Source organism: Pipistrellus kuhlii, unplaced genomic scaffold (genome assembly GCF_014108245.1).
Source record: "Pipistrellus kuhlii isolate mPipKuh1 unplaced genomic scaffold, mPipKuh1.p scaffold_m20_p_33, whole genome shotgun sequence".
NCBI lineage: Eukaryota > Metazoa > Chordata > Mammalia > Chiroptera > Vespertilionidae > Pipistrellus > Pipistrellus kuhlii.
Genome location: NW_023425533.1, coordinates 369,571 through 389,535, shown reverse-complemented (window position 1 = coordinate 389,535; position 19,965 = coordinate 369,571). Strand labels below are relative to the sequence as shown.

Sequence of the window (19,965 nt, the reverse complement as noted above, 5' to 3'; positions counted from 1 at the left end):
TAAAAGCTATCAAGACTACATTATAAAATTTCCAAAAACCTCCTAATATTTAAATCAAAAAAGGGGGGATAGGAGAATATCATGTAAGGAAAAATATCCTATAAGTAAATTACATCTAGAAAATTTTTACTTTAGAAAATTAACTTCCATTTGTAATGCTAATAGCAAGACACCCATGTAAAACATAGATGGTGTCAAAACAAGCCAAAGGAAAATCGTTTGGGCAAAAAATGAAAAAGGATCGCAAGTCAAATTTATAGAAAAGATTCCTTTATTAACTTTTGGTCAAGAATATGTTTGTATATTTTCAGAAAACAACTGAGACCATGCGGATTCCTGCAACAGAGAGGAATTGACAGGACTGCTCCAGCCATGAAGGCAGAAGAGAAACAGTCCAGAGATGGAAGACACTGAGGACGCCTTGCCATACTAGCAGTCAGCAGCTGTGCGTCACTGCAGGTTGCCCAGGACCAAACCAGAGAGGGTCAGACCTGCATTACCATCATTTGTCCATCATCCAGAACTGAAATATAATTGCCGACATGTACACATAAGGAACTGTTTGACATAGAAATTGGGACTCAAAAGAACTGCTGGCCCAGAAAAAAACTCACTACAGACTAATTTGCCTCTCAGCATAACCATTATTGCTTGTCTCATTTTCTATAAGTGTGTTTCTAGTAGCACATGATCTCACTCATCTAGGGGAAATGATGAACAACATAGACTGATGAACAAGAATAGATCCAGAGACAAGGAAGCATAGATCAGACTGTCGGACCTCACAGGGAAGGTATGGGAGGGTGGAAATAATGGGGAGAGATCAACCAAAGGACTTGGTGTGCATGCATATAAGCCTAACCAGTGGTCATGGACAACAGGAAGGTGGGGGCATGTGTGGGGAGAGGTTTGTGATGGGAATGAGGGGATAAGGACAAATATGTGATACCTTAATCAATAAAGAAATTTTTAAAAAAGTTATACCTGCTCAGGTAGGTGGAAAGGCTTTTCATATATTACTTTTTTCTTACTTTCTTGGCATTAAAAATAGCTCTCCTTTAATGAAACACATCTTGGTTCCCTCCTTTGTGAAACGCTGAAAACCAATGCCAAAGGATGTAGGCTGTGTGATGGCAAAGGCTATGCCTGTTTATTTACTGTGTGTCCCCTCGTACTTAACACAGTGTGCCTCGCATAGAGCAGGCATCCAGCAAATAATGTTGAATGAAGAAGCAGCATCTCAGTTTTGTTTTGCTTGATGAGAATGATATAACAGAAAGTCATTTCATGGTATATTTTGTAAATAATGTATTACTTACCTGTTGCTGCATGACAATGTATGCCAAATTTCAGCAGTTTGAAGCAATACACATTGATTATCTCAGTGTCTGTGGTTCAGGAATCTGTACATGATTTAGATGGGTGCTTGAGCTCAAGATCTCTCACCAGATTGTAGTCATCTACAAGCTCCCCTGTGAAGGATCCACTTTCTAGCTCACTTAGAATTAAAGGCAGGATTCAGTTCCTCATGGGCTATCATACCATATCAGTTTCTGGCCAAGTGGTCCTCCACAGAGAATGTCACAGAATGGCAGTTTATTTTGTCAGAGTAATCGAGAAGACGAGAGTACAAGCAAGACAGCTGTCACAGTTTTTTGTAATTTAATGACAGAAGTGACATCCCATAACATTTGCTACATTCTAACAGAAGTAAATCACTAGGTCCAGCCTATGCCCAAAGGAAGAGGACTAAACAAAGGCTTGAATCACCATAATCCTTGAGGGTCACATTGAAGGTCAATACTATAAATATAGTATTGAGTTGGTTTGAGTGTGGGGGGAAAAAAAAGAAATTCATAGATGAAGGTGGGAAGTAGATTGAGGCCCATCAGAGCATCCAGGCTGTTGTGTTATAGAGTTTTCTGAACTTTGCTTTGACCCTCACCACTCAAAATGTTGTTCATGGATCAGCAGCATTCATAACATTTGAATAGCTGCTAAAATTACAGATTAGACTGTGACCCCTGACCTACTGAATCAAAATCTGCATTATAATAAGGTAACTATATAAACCATCTTTAATGATGGAGGTATGATGATGTATCTCTATAGTGGTAGCCTCTTGCTGTATGTGGTTATTTGGTACTTGAAGTGCTGTTAACGGAACCAAAAAACTAAATTTTAAATTTTAATTCGTTTAAATAGCCACATATAGCTAGTAATTACCATAATGGAGAACACAGCTCTAAAATACCTAATAAAACCCAAAAAAACAAACAAAAACAAACACATACATTTCAAGTAATATCTAACATTTATTAAACACTGAAGATTATGGAAAAGCATGAATAAGACTGGTTCTATTACACAAGCTTAATTAATTCACCTTGGACTAATAAATGAAAGAATTTAATATCACAGAAGGAGTTTTGAGACTGAGGTTGATTTCAACCTCTAAAATTAAAAACAAAAGAAAAGCAGCTAAGACATTTTCTGAAGGAGCAAGCAGCCAGATCTCCCTCTAGTGGCAAGAGAGAAAATTGCTGCTGAAAAGCTGAATTGCTTCTCTAACTATATATAAAACTGCTCACAGTCATTTCTTTTATATAATTATAACTTTAAAAGATTCTAGATCAATATATAAGGAAAATAGACCTGATTTTTGTAAATAAAAGTTAGACCTAATTTTAAATTACTGTGAATGCTAATCTCTATAGAAATCTGATCTCTCCAGAAGAAAATAATTTGCCAGTGAAATTTGAGAAATTGAAGCTTTTACAAAACACAAGTTTATGAAGCCTTAACCAAACTGTGAGCAAAAGAAATTGAGAGCAATTCTTCTCTCTTGATAAGTGTTCTGGGATGGAATATGACAAGGAGTGGATTCAGCAGCACTGGGATTTGTAAAAACTCATGGGACATTAAAAATGAACATATTAAAAAAGTTCTTAATAACCAAAACAACCCTTTTCATTCTGATATTGTTTCAAAAGACAATTCTGTCACATTGCCAGTTTTAATTACAACCATACATACTCATTTAGATTTAAATATTGAACTACTACTTTCAAGTACAAGAAAGAACTCAAAATTGAAATGACTTGTGTCACACCTATTGTTTTTCCCTCACAGCTTCAGGGGAAAAGTTTATGTCCACTGTAGTACAGAATGTACAGAAGACAGTTATATACAAAAGTGCATGAATATAATAATAAATTTAGCAGAAACACAGGAAAAAAATCCTGGTTAACAATCTGATATATTACAGCATTTAGGACTACTTGAAGAGTCTCCAAACGAGTCAACTTCCTACTTGCTTTGGTTATGATATTGATGCTTTAGAACTAACCTTTGAAACCAAAAAAGGGGAAAATTTTAACTATCTGTGAAATGCTTTACATATACTTGTGTTTATCCTTAATAGCTTTTGACAACAGTCTTATTAAACTCCCAACACAAAGATTCAGAATGCATAAGACCTATATCTAAGTTAGAGTACTTAAAAAGGAAATTAAATTGATCCACTACAGGAATAGACCTGGTCTGCTCTATTCCCAAAAGCCTGAGCTAGATAACGTACCCCCAAAGTTTCAACTTAAATCCAACTGGTCAACTACCATTAAAGAGAAGCAGCTCCACAAAACAAGCTATGGTTTCAGGCCACTGTTCCTTAGAACAATTCAAAATATGTAAATATAAACTTGTCATTTACCGTATTTTCCGGCGTATAAGACGACACTGTGTTTTAGTAAAAATCCTGCTCAGATTGGCCAGAGTCAGAGAGGCAGTCTATTAAAAAAAGAACTGGTGTTGCCTCGGAAGTGGGGGGTAGTCTTATACAGCAAATATAGGCCTAAACCTATGTTTTAACTGTAAAATTAGGGGTCGTCTTATACGCCGGAAAATACAGTATACAGATTAAGTCTACAACTACCTTTATATAGTCAAAATGCCTATGTATAATTAGAGCAATTCTCTTCTTTTCCACTCACATCCCTTACCACAAAAAAAACCCCAAACTCATATTTCCATTGATTTCATTGACAAAAGACGCAACATCGAAACTTGACAATAAAGAAAAGTACTAAAAAGTACTAAAAAGTATTAAAATCTGAGACCAAACCAGTTTTTTCTGAGTTCAATATGAATGTCAATTAAAAAATAATTTACCATAATATAAACTAGGTTAAAACAATAACCTTAATTTAAAATATAATTGTGAGGGGGGCTGAAAATAATTTTAATATTAGAAAAAATATGAAAATAAAATTTTAGTGAATCAACTCAGATCTTCAACTATACCATGCAACTTCCTTAATCTTAATACCCAGCTAATTAGAGGAATTTGAGTTCCTTCTATGCTTTTTGGAATAAGTAAATTATGTTCCAGATACTATGCTGACAGAGATGCCTACGTCTAAATACCTCTCAGATCTTCTTACCCATTTAATATAATTTCATTATAAAGACAAAATTTATCTTCTTTGACAGACTTAAGTCCAAAATTACCACAGTCCATGTATATACAAATACTTATTTTCTAACTAATAGTCCTTTTAAGGATTAAATTTACCTCTAAGTTTAGACATGTCGAATGTCAGTGTGCTTACTATTGATACTACTGTTTGAATGCAACTTAGAATTTTCCTAATAACCCTCTAAAACTATAAACTGACTTTAACTCCCAATTCCAAACAAAGATTTTTCTTAGAGACAGGAGTGCTAAAAGGTGATTTGTTAAAGGGGAGAGGAATGTTACGGCTATTACACAAATAAATGCAAAGAATCCCTAAAGTTAACAAAAGAATAAGCTTGCTATATAATCTCTGTTCTAGAAGTACTTTTGAATTAAAATTTATCTTTCCAGATACTAAAGAATTATCTGGTTTTAAAAAGTATTCTGGCTTATGACATTCTTAAGGGGGTGGGATGGGGTGAATAAAAGAATATATTAAGCCATGCTTTAAATAACTTTCAATGTTCTTCAATGACCTAGATGGGCCAAAACAAAGTTAGGCAAATTAAATTTAAAATCTGAAATTTTTTAGACACTTTATTACCAATTGATTGGTTCAATTTAATGGCTTTGCTTGCTGATATCCAACAGCATGGATATTTTATAAAATTAATTACAACATTTAGATTATTTCTTAGTTTGGAAAAGCTTGATATTGATAAAAAAAGTAGAGTTCACCTTTAAGGCACATGAGGCTATATAGAGTGAGCCACGAACAAAAATCTCTGCTGGAGAATCTGGAAACAAGACTTCCTTTTTTTGTTAGTTACTAATAATTAACATTTTTAGCCTAAATATTAACACATTTGATAAATTTCAAAAGTTTTAAAGCTCATCAGAATCTGAATACCTTTATACTTTAGGTTCTCTGAATTTTTCCTTTATGAGGGGATTTAGCACTTTTAACAATTATAAAATGAGATGTCCACCAAATCCATAAATGATAAGTCAGTTTCTGTGATTAATTCATCAGCAATATAACTTAATAACAAGGACTGAGGAAATGGACAAAACCACCACAGCCTAACAAAAAATGAGACAAGTCTTATGAAAGCAAAAACGTATTATTTTAATCTAAGTTCTTGTTGGGACAGAATGAACTAGCCCTTTACACTCTACTATGTCTTAAACTACACCACCTTACTTTAATTCCGCTGAAAAACTATAGAAAATAACATGATATTTAGTTTAACTCAAGATTCATACTTTATTTATTTATTTATTTTTAATATATTTTATTGATTTTTAACAGAGAGAAAGGGAGAGAAATAGAGAGCTAGAAACGTCGATGAGAGAGAAACATCAACCAGCTGCCTCTTGCATACCCACTACCGGGGATGTGCCCACAACCAAGGTACATGCCCTTGACCGGAATCGAACCTGGGACCTTTCAGTCCACAGACCGATGCTCTACCACTGAGCCAAACCGGCTTCGGCAAGATTCATACTTTAAAAAGCTGTGGTAGGAACTGACAGATTTCTATGATAACTCTTTTTTTTCTGATTTATTGAGATTTAATTGACATACATAAAAGATCTCTAATAAAATGTTTCTGGGAAATCTGAGGGGACTTTATCATGTTCTCCATTAACAAGGCTTAGTTAGGGCTTATAAGAAAAAAGAAAAAAAAGAGTTGGGTTTCTTTTGAATTGAACTCAAGAGATATACCAGATTGAATAAATTGTTACTTATTCCAAGAAAGAAGTAATTCAAACTTATCTACATAAGGCATTAAAACAGAACAAGAATATAGCATGTTAACAAAGACTTTTTGTCTTATTCTCCTGGGTTTTTTTGAAGGGGGATGGAGAACACTGTAATCTCCCTCTTTAATCATAAGCAAACCCAAGTTGTACTTTTTTCCTTTACTCAGAGGAAGTATTTCAATCTCCTCCAAACCAACTTTATGAGTTATCTTTAATTTATAGTACCACAAAGAGAGTTCATCTAGATTTACACAAAATTTCATGGCACACTTTACCATAAACTCTCAAGCCTTTATATACTTTTAAAATTGGCTTTGTGGTGCTTTGGTAAACTTGTTTAATAGTGACCTACATTAAATCTAAGGTAATAAGACAATGTGATTGTTGGGAGAGTAGAGGAATTAGTCTTATTACATCACAACCCTATTTAGGATTTTCTTTTACTGGTCAAGTAAACTGTTTCGAAGTATTTAACAGATAAATTCTGCTCTGTGGTCTCCAAAAAGGGCCTGTTTTCCTTGAAGAGTAGATAAAGAGAACAATCATTCTCTGGAATTTGCTTTTGCTAAGAGCAAATGGAGAATTCAGCTGTATTTATTCTTCTCTCCATTTACTCTCCCTATACTTGGAAAGGAAAACACAAGGAGGTTGACCCTTCCACCTTCCTCAGAGTATTCTTTGGGTCTATCCCCAAACTCTCGCTGGGCCCTCTAATCTGGTTAGAAGCACCAAAGAGGAGGTAAGAGGAAAGTCAGAGAGACTATTCCAACTGATAAAAAATATATACATATACACTTTTTAAATTTTAGTAACATTTTAACGTATGAATTTAATGGTCGTGTCTTCAAAAAAATTACAGGCTTCAGCAAAGCTGCAATATATCAATTTTTACCCTCAGTTTCAATTCTTTAACCTTCAAGGAACCAAAATGAAATCAAATTTTCAAAGCAAAGGTTATGCCTTTATATTTAGATTAAGAATTTTAAATTAAGAATTTAAGTCATTAATCTTTATCTTAACAAGTTACTTGGTATAATTAATAAGTTTAAAAAAAGTAGAAATTCCCATCAACCTCTGACTCTAGTTTTACAGATATTGACTGCAACTCCTATAGTATCACAATTACCTTTCAAAAGTTATCTACAATAAAATAAAAATTATGAAAATCAGAAAGCAGCTTGATTGTCAGTAGTATCAGTTTCCAACTTCTTTAATCCATATGAATGATTAAAGATGTGTGGTAGAAGAAAAGGAGTCACACTACTACAAATGTTCATAACAAACTCTCCATAAAAGCATTAAAGAAACTCTATGATTTCATATCTAAAATTAGTTCTATTTTAACCGCCAACAAGCTAAGGTTTTTTGTTTTGTTTTTCCTATTATCTCACTGCTCTGTGCATTTTAAAGATTTATAGGGAAGGTTAGCAGAACTGTAAGGGTTTCCTTTAGTTACTTTTGAACATTAACCTGTTCACATGCCAGAAGCTGTTGTACCAAATATTTAAACATTAGAGCTGTGCTGGAAAAAAAAAAATGACCCACAAAAAGATATTAAGAGATATTTTCTGCCTTTAAGACAGTTTCACAGTCTAAAACTTTAGAAAGCAGTAAAAGAGTAGAATGGGTTATTTTGTTCAATTGCTTTCTCATTTGAATATTAATGAACACAGCATCAAGTCTAAAATTCAGATGTTAGTAACACTATTTCCTCAGTAGTCATCACTTACAAAAAGAATTCTAAATGTACATAAAGTGAAAAGAAAAAACAAACTTAACAGGAAAGATAGTAGGGCCTGGTCTTACACTTTTGGGTTAATAATGAAGTAAACCTAATGAAGGCACTATTGTATATAGCAATCCACACTACATCCCCAAAACCTCAAAAAAAAGACTTCCACAAGAAATTGAGAATTATGCTATGGCCCTTTAGAAAACGTTTAAGGAAATTGAATTATGATCTCTACACATATACATATATGGACATAATAAACTACTTGTCAGCAGTACTTTGAAATCTTCTAACCTTTAAAATTACTAATATTTGCACAAGCCTACTTAACCATCCTAAAGTTTAAATAGTCAAAACATTTACTAAATCAGTGGTTCTTAAAACTAGCATGCAGGATAGAATAACCTGGTGCCTGTTACAATAAAATGTTGGGCCTCTCCCCCAGAGTTTCTGATTTGCTAGGTCTGGGATGGGGCCCAATAGTATGCATTTCTAACAACTTCTCAAGTGATGCTGAAGACCATAATCCAGGGACCACCTGCTGAGAACCACTGGCCTAAATTATTAATGGTACATCAGCACAGCCCTAACCAAAAGCTTGGTCAAGATGCATGTAAACAAATATTGCTTGGAAAGAATGCCGATAACTTCACCCTTATTACATCAAAACATCTACATCTGCTTCGTGGTCTTCCTCAGTCACTTTCAAGGACAGCACTTCTTCGTTAAGAAAGAGCCCACTGAGCCGCTCCTTCCGAGCCTGCCTCTGCTCTTTCAGCTGCCTCTTGCGTAAGGCCTTCTGCTGCAACTTCCGCTGCTTGGATCGCTTCTGTCAAAATAAAATTTTCTAAATCAGTAAAATTTAGTTCTGGCATATCCACTTCAAAGTATTTCATGGATCAAATTCTTTATTCTCAGAATTTCTATGTTCAATTTCTATCTTCAGATGTTCAAATTCCTCTGAAGTATAATATGATCCTGGTTCCAGTAAGTGAACCACTGTCTTAAACTTGAAAATGCTTCTTCAAGAGTCTATTTTTATGTATTTGACCAGTGAACCTTCTGATAAGGAGGGGATGAAACTTGATCATTTTAACCAGTTATGGATAACCAATTATTTCAAAGATTTAGAAATCAAATTAAGGTACATTGGTGTCAGTGCAGAGTGAACACATAGTGAATAATACTGAACACATGTAGAGAAGTAGAGAACATCTCTAATGCTTATGCTGTTATGGTATCTTTCATCCAAAAGCACTAGCAATTTTACCGTGACTGGAACAGAATCATGTATTTTCCACATGAGGCAAATACCATCTTAAAAGTCCATTAGAAACCCATTGGATACTCTATTCCTTATCACTAGAGAACTAATGCTAAAAAGGAATGACCATATATCCAGAGGAATCCCTTGGCAACCAACAAACTTGGCTGTTTCTATTACTTCATAAAAGTCAGAGAAGGAATAACTGTGTATCTTCTAGTCACCACTGGGTTCCCAAAGAGTTATAAAGATTCCCTTATCATCTTTAAGGTGGCTCCAGACTGTCACCACTGTAAGAGCTGAACTCCCCTAAGCATCACAGAATCACACATATACTTATATCTCCTACTTTGTATATGCCCAATAATATTACACAGATTTTTTTCAACTGTGAAAACAGTAGAAAGAAATTAGAGGAAAGCATTATTACATTTTAATAAAAGGGCTAAGATAAAACATTTAGCAGAATATTCTTGGGAGCTAATAGATAAGTAACAACAGTGATAGAGGGAGACCCACTCAATATAGAGTTATAGTCAATATTGCAATCCTGAGGTTCACTCCTTGTTTCCATCAATTTATCTTACTTAAAAGAGACATAAAAATCAGATAAATTTGAGTGTTAATGGCTGCGCATCACAACAGTATTTCAAAGGACTCAACCTAGAGGGCTTTGTTCAATTGAACCATCTGCTTGCCAACCCCACCTCCTCATGCAATCACTGTAGATTTGGGGGAAAATACAAATAGAAAGCTTTGGTATGATTCTTTGATAGAACCAGATATGTACAAAAAATAGATCTGCATATGTATAAATAGAAGAACGTAAGACAAAAAAACACACACACACACACACAAAAAAAACAACACAACTCCACAACCCCCAGGCATCTAGATAGCAGGATACTATTAACTCTTCAAGAAATTTACATGAGGGAGTACTAATGTTAGTATTGAAAGAAAGTTTTATATTGATTAGATGTTTTACTTTTGAATCCCGAATCCGCTCTGCTGCACTTGCAGACAAGTTGCTGTCACTGTGTGCTCGACTCATGTTGGCACTGGAGTTTGAAGCAGAGTTTCCAACACTGGACCCGCTGCTGCTTGCAGAACTGACCATACTGGCACTGCTGCTGCTGGCACTGGCACCGCTCACTCCACTGGTGCTTGCACAACTAAAGTTGCTTCTCTTCCAGGCCTCTCTTCCAGGTCGTTGGCGAGGGCCATGTTCCTTAATATAGTTTCTGACCTTGGAATGCACAGATAAAAACTAGCTAGTGTAGTTACTTGACGTTCTACCCTCAAAACACTCAGAAAAGTATGGTGTACTTAAGTTAAAAGACTGTCAAAAGTATTAGAGATATACATAGGTGTAATATAAGGACAAAAAGAAACCTCTTGACAATGTTCAAAATTCTAGAATGCATATTATGGAATTAGATTTTCAAAGCACATCAAATAAAGGGTGTCCCAAAATTGCATACACACTTTGAATGATTATAAAGTCCGTGTTTATTAACATAAGTTAATTTTCAAAATTTAAAAGAATCTACAGAAAAATCTGTATACAATTTTGGGACACCCTATATATGTAATCAATAAATGGAAGGCTACTGGCATCCAGAATTTAGGATCATAACATTCAAGAGACAGAAACAGTAAAATAAAATAGATGATATTTTTTAAATGTTATTATTGATGTGTGTTTTCTTAGAGAGAGAGGAAGGGACAGGGATCGAGAAATGGAAACATCGATGAGATAACATCATTGATAGGCTGCCTCCTGCATGCCCCCTATTGAGGATAGAGCCTATAACCCAGGCATGTGGTCTGACTTGGAATCTACCTGGTGACTTCTTGGTTCCTGGGTCAATGCTCAACCACTGAGCAACAGCAGCAGAGCAGATGAGATTTTTTTAAAAAAGATTTGCACTAAAGATGATTTAAGTAAATTGCTAAGTATATATAATATTAGGTTGTTTCATAAATCTTAGCTAGGGGCACACAGTAGGTGCCTTCAAATGCAAGGCATCAATTTACCATACTAATGAAAAATTATAATGTTTGTTGAAATACTGAAATGAGAGAAATGTTTCATAAATGATAAATGTGAAAAAAAGTAAAACATAAGTAGTATTCATTTAGCTATGTGCCATCGAAAAAGAGCAGTAAAGACTGTATTTGGAGATACCAGAAATGTGTATTTCAAAATAGCATAAGGGAAAATTATGTTTTACCCTAGCCAAGCTCAATTACTCCATAAGACTACTCAAATCCTTCAGTTCAGATTTCATTCATGTATTTCTCTCAATAATCATTATTTTCATTCTATCAATCAGTCATTTGTAAGATGAGTTAGAATAAATCTATACTTTAGTGTAATCACCCCTCATGTGGTGAAATTAAGTTTCAAAGCCTACACTATTAAAAAGCAGGTTCTAGATCCACAGGATCCCAGAAAGGTCCTGCCAAGTGAGATGCACCTAAAACCTCTTAAAACCACCTGTTCTCACCCTGGCTAGGGTAGCTGAGTTGGTTGGGTATTGTCCTGTACACAAAAAGGTTGCTGGTTCGATTCTCAGTCAAGGCACATGCCTGAGTTGTAAGCTTGAACCTTGGTAGGGGCTATACAGGAGACAGCTGACAGATGTTTCACTTCCACATCAATATTTCTCTCTCTCCATCTCCCTTTCTCTCTCCCTGAAAACCAATTTTAAAAATCTGCAAAAAAATGTGTTCTCAAACATTACCATAATTATCTATGTATTCACATATGATTATTCAAGTATACATCTTATAAAACAATGGTATCTTCAATGAACAACCTTTATTTTCTTTACATACCTGCTTCAGTTTTTCATCTGTGAGACAGTTAAGTTCAATAATAAACTCACTGTCTGTAGGGGAGATTTGAGCAGAAGGATCAATTATTTTAATAATATCAAGTTGCTCCCGAAGACCCATCTCAGTACTGACTTTACGACTCAGATACTCAATATATTCCACCTATGTAATGAAAAATTATAATAAACAAAATCAACGTCAAAACCTGATTGCCTAGTATGTCATTTATTGTGTGTTTCAAATATCAAAGCACTTAACGTTATATTTGTTCCCTAGAAAACAATTAGTTATATCTCAAATTCAGATTTACTATGCAATCCATATTTACCCTGTGGCTTTAAAAACTTCACATAGTCTCCACATACATGCTTTTAATTAAGAATGCCAAAATCTCTACCTGCTCATCATTTGTCATTGCACTCCAAGGAAGTTCATCTAAATTCCTGTGCTTGTTTTTCTTTTTAGGAAGCAGGCAAGGTGAACTTGGAATACTGGGTATGACATCAGAAAGTACATCACTCCCACTGGCAATGTCACTGCCCGGTAACTTTATAAAAATAAGAAGAAGGGGGTAGGGAAAGCAAAAAATTTTAAAAACGCATTTGAAATACAACAACATATTTTATCTTTATTAAAAATTACTTTAATCAAAGAGTCATGACAAATACAGAATCAGAAGATATTAATTCTGATTCACTCCTATTTTAGACAGTGCAGCAACATCAATATACTATTTGTATATATTAGTAGTCTCTTACTCAATGAGAGATATTTTCCAAAAGTTTAAAATCATAATCAAGATGTTAAAGTGCTAACTTAAGAGTCAATCATCATTAAGGTTTTTAATTCAGAATGCGAATGTAGGCTAGGGTCCACACAGCATAATGAAAAAGGAGCACTGGTCTCCATATCTCAGGAGTTATCTGTCATTAAATAGCTCTTTGCCAGACACTGTGCTAGACATAGTGCCTATATAAAGACAAATAAATCAAGTCCGTATTAACAATGTCAAAACAAAATATGCCCTTAATATAAAGTAAAACACTTTAAAAACCACAAGTATTATAAAAGAAAAATTGGGGGTGGGGGGAGAAAGGTCAGAATAATGTGTAGATAAAGGAGAAATGCGAACAAGCCTAATATACAGAAAATCAAATCAATTTAAAGTGAGATGAACAGCAAAAATAAGTGCTATAATTTTGTATTGCCAGCTAAAATGAATTTTAAAAGCTTTATCCTATAAAGAGTTAATGTGCAAATTAACCCTCATGCCTTCACAAGATGGCTTCGCCCACAGCGGAGGTATGGTTCCCATAATATAAGATGGCTGCATCCACAGCAGAGGCGGGATTCCTATAATGAGCGATCAGCAGGGACCTGAGGCTGCGTGGAGCTTGGGCAGGGGACCTGAGGCTGCACCCCCTGCCTGGCAGGGCTTGACGGGCGGGATACCTCAGTACATGCACCCTGCCCAGTGGAGCTTGACAGGGGACCTCAGGTAGTGCCGCCTGCCCCAGCACCAGGCTGGGGACCTCTAGCAGCACCTCCCACCCTGCCACTGTGCTGGGGAACCTGAGGCCACGTCACCACCCCAGCGCCGGGGGACCTGAGTCTGGACTGGGGGACCTGAGGCTGTGCTCCCCACCCTTCGGGTCTTGACTCAGATGGGGCCAGCCAGGTCTGGGTCTCGTGCAATTTCAAGGTATACACGGTGGGCAGGGACTTGACTCTGGGTCCTACAGCATGCCCCAGACTCTGACAGGAGGGAGATTTTCATATACATTTTACTAATTTTCTTTCATCTCTGACACTTCTATTATGGAAAAAGGGCAAACAGCAATATTAAAATATTTACTCTAATTAATCCCTTTTATGTGCATGAATTTCATGCACCAGGCCACTAATTGATTTATAACTAATATACAAAGAACTGTAACATACTTAATGTACACAATTTGATGAGTTTGGACATATGTATATGCCATGAAACAATCACACAATCAAGGTAATAAACATATATCCATTACTTCCAAAACTAAGCAAGGATTTAATTTTAAATAAATATATTTAAGTCATTCATCAAAAAGATAAAGTTGTTTTTTTTTCCTACAAAGAGTACATAACTTTCTAAGATATGCTCCTGTTTTTACAAGATACAAAACAGAACCTTCTTGTTATTGCCTGGTTCTACAGACTTTGCAATTATATCTGAACTCTGGATGAATACCTGGGTTTTTGAAGTTACTGTAATCACAAGTAATCACATGCATTTGGTTTCCTATTGTACCCAAATCACTATAATAAGTACAGGGTATTCAGAGGAACGTAAGTCATGATCCTCACACAAGAACCTTATGTTTGTGAACACAATACAATAACATAAACACACAATTAAATAACATAGCAAATTATGAATGTTAGGTTTGAGATGACAGGTCACCAATGGAAAGATCTAGGAGTGAGTTGAATTTGCAGGATTAAAGAGAGCTACATGGGGGTTAAGCACAGGGGAGTCAATCACATAGAAGAGGGGAATGAAGCCACAGAAATGGGGTTAATCGCTATGCACAGTGACCTCAATTTTTATAAGGAAACTGGCTACTACTCTTAAAAAAAACATTTTCACTTTGACAGTCATTGATAATCCAAGTGCATAGGTAACTTCCAACAATTAGTATGATTTCCTTCAAAATCTCATTAACAACACTGCTTGAATTGCTCAGTCTTAGCCCTAATGATATCTATTCACTGTCATACACACAAAGGCCATCTCTTTTTCAGCCTTTAATGTAAAAAAAATAAAATAAATATTTTACTATTATCCCTTTGACAGACTTCATTAAAGATCTCCTCATGGTTCCTAAACAAAAAGAAGACACTCAGCAGATGAAAGTGTTCCCTACTTCAAGCTCCTTTGATAAATTAAGTAGAGAAATGAACTCTCAAACTAAGAAAAATGTCCATCGAAATCTTTAGCAAATATATGCTAGATGCCAGATTATATTAAGCACTTAAATCTGTGACATTAACTCTGTTTATGTATTTGCTGGGGTTCTTTGGCCATTTTTTAAGGAGAAGTAAAAAGATCCCAAACAAAATTCAAATCCCAGTCCCACTGCTCACTAGCCTCAGAATCTTCCATATAAGTTATAATTAATGCCATCTATCTAGTGAGCAGTGGGACTGTTGAAAGTTTACACAAACCCTCAGAGAATACCATATACTACTGAAATGGCCAAATTAAGTTTCACAAACTAACCTCTCAGAATGGCAGAAGGGGTTAAAGGAAAAGGCATTAAGGAGAGTTATTTAGTAAAAACAGATGGAAAAAATATAGGATGAGGTTAAGAGCACCAATATGATTAAAACAGAAAATTGTGCTAGGGATTTGAAAGTTACTAGAAGAAAAAGAAACTTGTATGATATGTGGAAGCAAGCCAACAACACTTCCTAAGTAGAAGTAACTTGATGATGGAAGGGATCAATGGGGAAAAAGAGGGATATATGTAATACTTTCAACAATAAAGATTTATTTAAAAAAAAGAAGTAACTTGATGAAACAGGTCTAGAGGGAAGATGAGTCATAAAGCAATATGGGATAAAATAAAGTGAAAAAAGACTGGAAATAACAAGCTCTTATTTGACCTAGGCCTGGACTAAGATTAGCAAAAATGGAAAGAAAAATGAGAAAAGAAAATTTCAAATAAAAATAATTTACAAAACTGTTTATAGCCTAAACCGGTTTGGCTCAGTGGATAGAGTGTCAGCCTGCGGACTGAAAGGTCCCAGGTTTGATTCTGGTCAAGAGCATGTACCTTGGCGTGGGCACATCCCCAGTCGGGGGTATGCAAGAGGCAGCTGATTGATGATTCTCTCTCATCGATGTTTCTAACTCTCTATCCCTCTCTCTTCCTCTCTGTAAAAAATCAATAAAATATATTTTTTAAAAAACAAAAAACTGTTTACGACCAATGTGAGACCAGAAGACAATTGGCGTACAACCCATACAGGGTGATGTACTTAAACACCTCAATTTTTGGAGCGATACACCTGAAACAATGTTATAGATCTATTTTTACACCTTCATTTTAAAAATAAGAAAAAGTGATAGTCAATTATATAATCAATTAACATTTGACAAAGGTGACAGAGTGGGACACAAGTCCATTGCTTTAAAATATTTAAGGATGTCTTGCCTTGCAGGTTTTTAGGAGGAGAGAAGAATGCAATTTGAGATAAGAAGACTGTGCAGTGATAATGAGATAAGCAAGTACAAGTGCCCTTTGAAATGATAATAGTAATTTTCCACAGCACTCTAAAACAGGTCACAAAGCAGTCCATTTTTCTTCACAGAAATGCTATAATTGAAAGTTTCATTACTGATCAAGGGCTCAGTATCAGATAATAGGTTAGCATTAAATAATGTCATCCAAATGGAAAGGTGAAATAATGAATTGGAGATATGAAAGCAGCAGATGTACCTGACAATGAATTGTATGAGCTACTATATATTTATTAGATCAGCAATTTTCCATTTTATACCTGATAGTACGTTTCAGAATAAAAATGGTTAGTAATTCTCATCCCATATTTTCCAAGGACAACAATATCTCATATATTTATATTAAAATCAGAAATTGTGACACTGATTAAGAAATCAAACATCTGCCATTATTTATTGCAGCATACAGCAAAATTTTTCCAGTAAGCTCATTTCTGTAATAACTGATATGTAATTTCAAAGTGCACCTCTAGGTTTCAAGTGTGACAGCTGAATCACTCTTTAAATTTTCTATTTTATTGTTCAACAATAAAATATTTTCTCAAGCTCTAAAACTAAATCGCATATGTCTTTAATAATGAAAGGCCTGCAAACAAACAATCAGCAAAGCAGAAGGCTTTGAGGTTATTTCAAATGCTAAGCTGCTACTTCACTCTAAGGTTAAAATCGTGCTTTATTAAGTAGTTAGCATTATCTTCCCAGAATCTATGAATCATTTATATTTACTTTAGTAGTAACTGAAACATCTGTTAAAAGAAAGATTTAAACAGGCAGTTTTAATCACTACAGAGGTAACATAAATTTTTAAACTATAGTCAACAATTTTTAGTCTATATTAATCCTAACACATAATTTTTAATTATCTTCCTGGATAATTCACTGCTCATAATTATGAAGTCCTACAAAAATAAGAGAACATTTTAAACCTTTCAGCACATTTAAATAGAAAAGATCCATAGCAACAGAGTACCCACACTCCAATTTTGTAAGTGGGAAACACATTACTAAGGCAGGCCTGATTTTTGTTCCAGCGTTCTAGTCAGTCATGTACATTAACAGTGAGTGATGGAGGACCGTTCTCCACTCTAACTAACAAAATGAATGAAGAAGTCAGCAATTTAAAAATGCTTACCATTTTGCAACAATATAAGAACTCTAAATAGCCAAAACTGGTTTGGCTCAGTGGATAGAGCATCAGTCTGTGAACTGAAGGGTCCCCAGGTTCGATTCTGGTCAAGGGCATGTACATTGGTTGCGGGCACATCCCCAATGGGGGGTGTGCAGGAGGCAGCTGGTCAATATTTCTCTCTCATCGATGTTTCTAGCTCTCTATCCCTGTCCCTTCATCTCTATAAAAAAATCAATAAAATATATATTTTTTAAAAAGAACTCAAAATAAAGTCATATGAAATAAACAGAAAAAATGTTTCTCTGAATTATCAGGACTCTACCTGACTACATTTTATTTAGAATTCTTACATCTAATCTATACTAATAAAAGCAAAGGTGGCCCTCATACCTTCACATCATCACAAGATGGCCACCCCCATGTTGTCACAAGATGGCTGCCCCCACGCTGAACAAGATGGCTGGCAGGATAGGGCAGTTGTGGGCGATCGGGCTGGCTGGGGAGCGCAATTAGGGAAGACCTGCCCAGCAGGGGAGGACATCCCCGAGAGGTCCCTGATTGGAAAGTGTGCAAGCTGGACTGAGGGACATCCCCTACCCCCAGTGCACGAATTTAGTGCACCAGGCCTCTAGTTTTAAATACAAAGTGTAAGCTAAAAAAAAAAATGAAGACTAAAAAGTTACCCATACAAAGACGCTCACTTCTATGTTACCTTAAGAAAAAAAATTAAACACATGTACACAGGGAAATGGCACATCTAGTACCAGGAATATTATGTAGTCATTAAAAAAGTCATTATTAAGATCATGAGAAAGTTTATATGTTAAATAAGAAAATCTTATTACATTTTATGCAGAAGAGAACACTTCCTAACTCATTTTACAAGGCCAAAACCATCACAAGGAAACTACAGACCATTATCCCTTATGAATACAGATGTAAAAATCCTCAACAACATACTAACAAATAACATCCAGGAACATGTTAAAAGGTTTATAATACTATGACCAATTAGGATTAATTCCAGGAATACAAGTGTGAGTCACCATATAAAAATCACTTAATGTTGTATATCAGATTAATAGAATGAAGGAGAGAAACTACATGATCATTTCGATAGATGCAAAGAAAAAAAGCATTTGACAAAAATCTAATACCCTTTCAGATAAAAACAGTGAACAGGAAAAAAAGAGAAATCCCTCAATATGTTAAAGAATATTTATGAAAAATCTATAATTAACATTATACTCAATGGTGAAAAAATGACTGAAAGCTTTTCCCCTAGATTGGAAAAAAAGAAAAGGATGCCAGTTTTTGCCACTTCTATTCAACACTATACTAGAGATCTAGCCAGGCCAATTAAGCAAGAGAAAAAAAAGCTATCCAGATTGGAAAGGAAAAAGAAAAACTACTTATATTCAAAGATGACACGATCTAAAATTTAGAAAACCCTAAAGAATCCACAGAGAGAAAATAAACTATTAAAGCTAACAAATGAGTTCAGCAAAGTTGCAGGATATAAAATAAAAATACAAAAATCAGTTGTATCTCTATACACTAGAAATGAACAATCTAAAAATTAAATAGAAAAAAATTCCATTTACAACTACATCAAAAGAATGAAATATTTAGTAATAAACTGAATCAAGGAAGTACAAGTTTTGGACATGGAAAACTATAAAACAGCATTGTAACAAACTAATGAAGACATAAATAAGACATTCCATCCCATGTCCATAGACAGGAATATTTAATACTATTAAAAAGGCAATACTCCCCAAATTGATCTACAGATTCAATGCAATGCCTATCAAAATTCTAACTGCCCTTTTTGCAGAAATGGACAACATAACACTAACATTGATGGGGATTGCAAAAGGGACCTCCAATAGTCAAAACAATGTTGCTAAAAAAGAACAAAGTGGGAGAACTCACACTTCCTGATTTCTAACCTTATACAAAACCAGGGTGATTAAACACAGTGAGATCTTGAGAAAGAAGAAGACAGTTGGAGGTGTCATAATATATAATATCAAACTATATTACAAGGCTTTGTAATCAAAACAGCCTGGTACTGGCATAAGAATATACATATAGTAGATCAGTGGAACAGAACAGAAAGCCCAGAAATAAATCCACACCTTTATAATCAATTAACATTTGACAAAGGTGACAAGAGCATACAATAGAGTAAACAGACTTTTCCATAAATGGTTTTGGGAAAATTAGATAAGTTACATGCAAAAAATGAAACCAAATCAACTTACACCATAAACAATAATAAACTCAAAATGGATAACAGACTTAAAAGTACGTCCAGAAACCATGAAAATCACAGACAACAAAATCTCAGACATCTCTTTGCCAATACATCTCCAAGGGCAAGGGAACAAAGGAAAAAATAAACAAAATGGGACTACATCAAAATAAAAAGCTTCTGTACAGCAAAAGAAACCATCAACAAAATAAAAAGGGAACTCACTGTACGGGA

General features: G+C 34.9%; 1 protein-coding gene across 1 annotated transcript in view; it reads right to left on the bottom strand.

Annotated features, from left to right (window-relative positions):
* Window positions 1–6,020: 6,020 nt before the first annotated feature.
* FAM199X (family with sequence similarity 199, X-linked) overlaps window positions 6,021–19,965 on the bottom strand; it is a 33,330-nt gene continuing 19,385 nt past the window's right edge. Inside the window, exons 3-6 of the mRNA XM_036460714.2 lie at window positions 12,461–12,610; window positions 12,064–12,225; window positions 10,208–10,468; window positions 6,021–8,784 (exon numbers count right to left, since the gene is read on the bottom strand). Of these exons, the coding sequence (XP_036316607.1) occupies window positions 8,614–8,784; window positions 10,208–10,468; window positions 12,064–12,225; window positions 12,461–12,610 (744 nt within the window). The 3' untranslated portion in view covers window positions 6,021–8,613. The remainder of the gene's footprint in view (window positions 8,785–10,207; window positions 10,469–12,063; window positions 12,226–12,460; window positions 12,611–19,965) is intronic.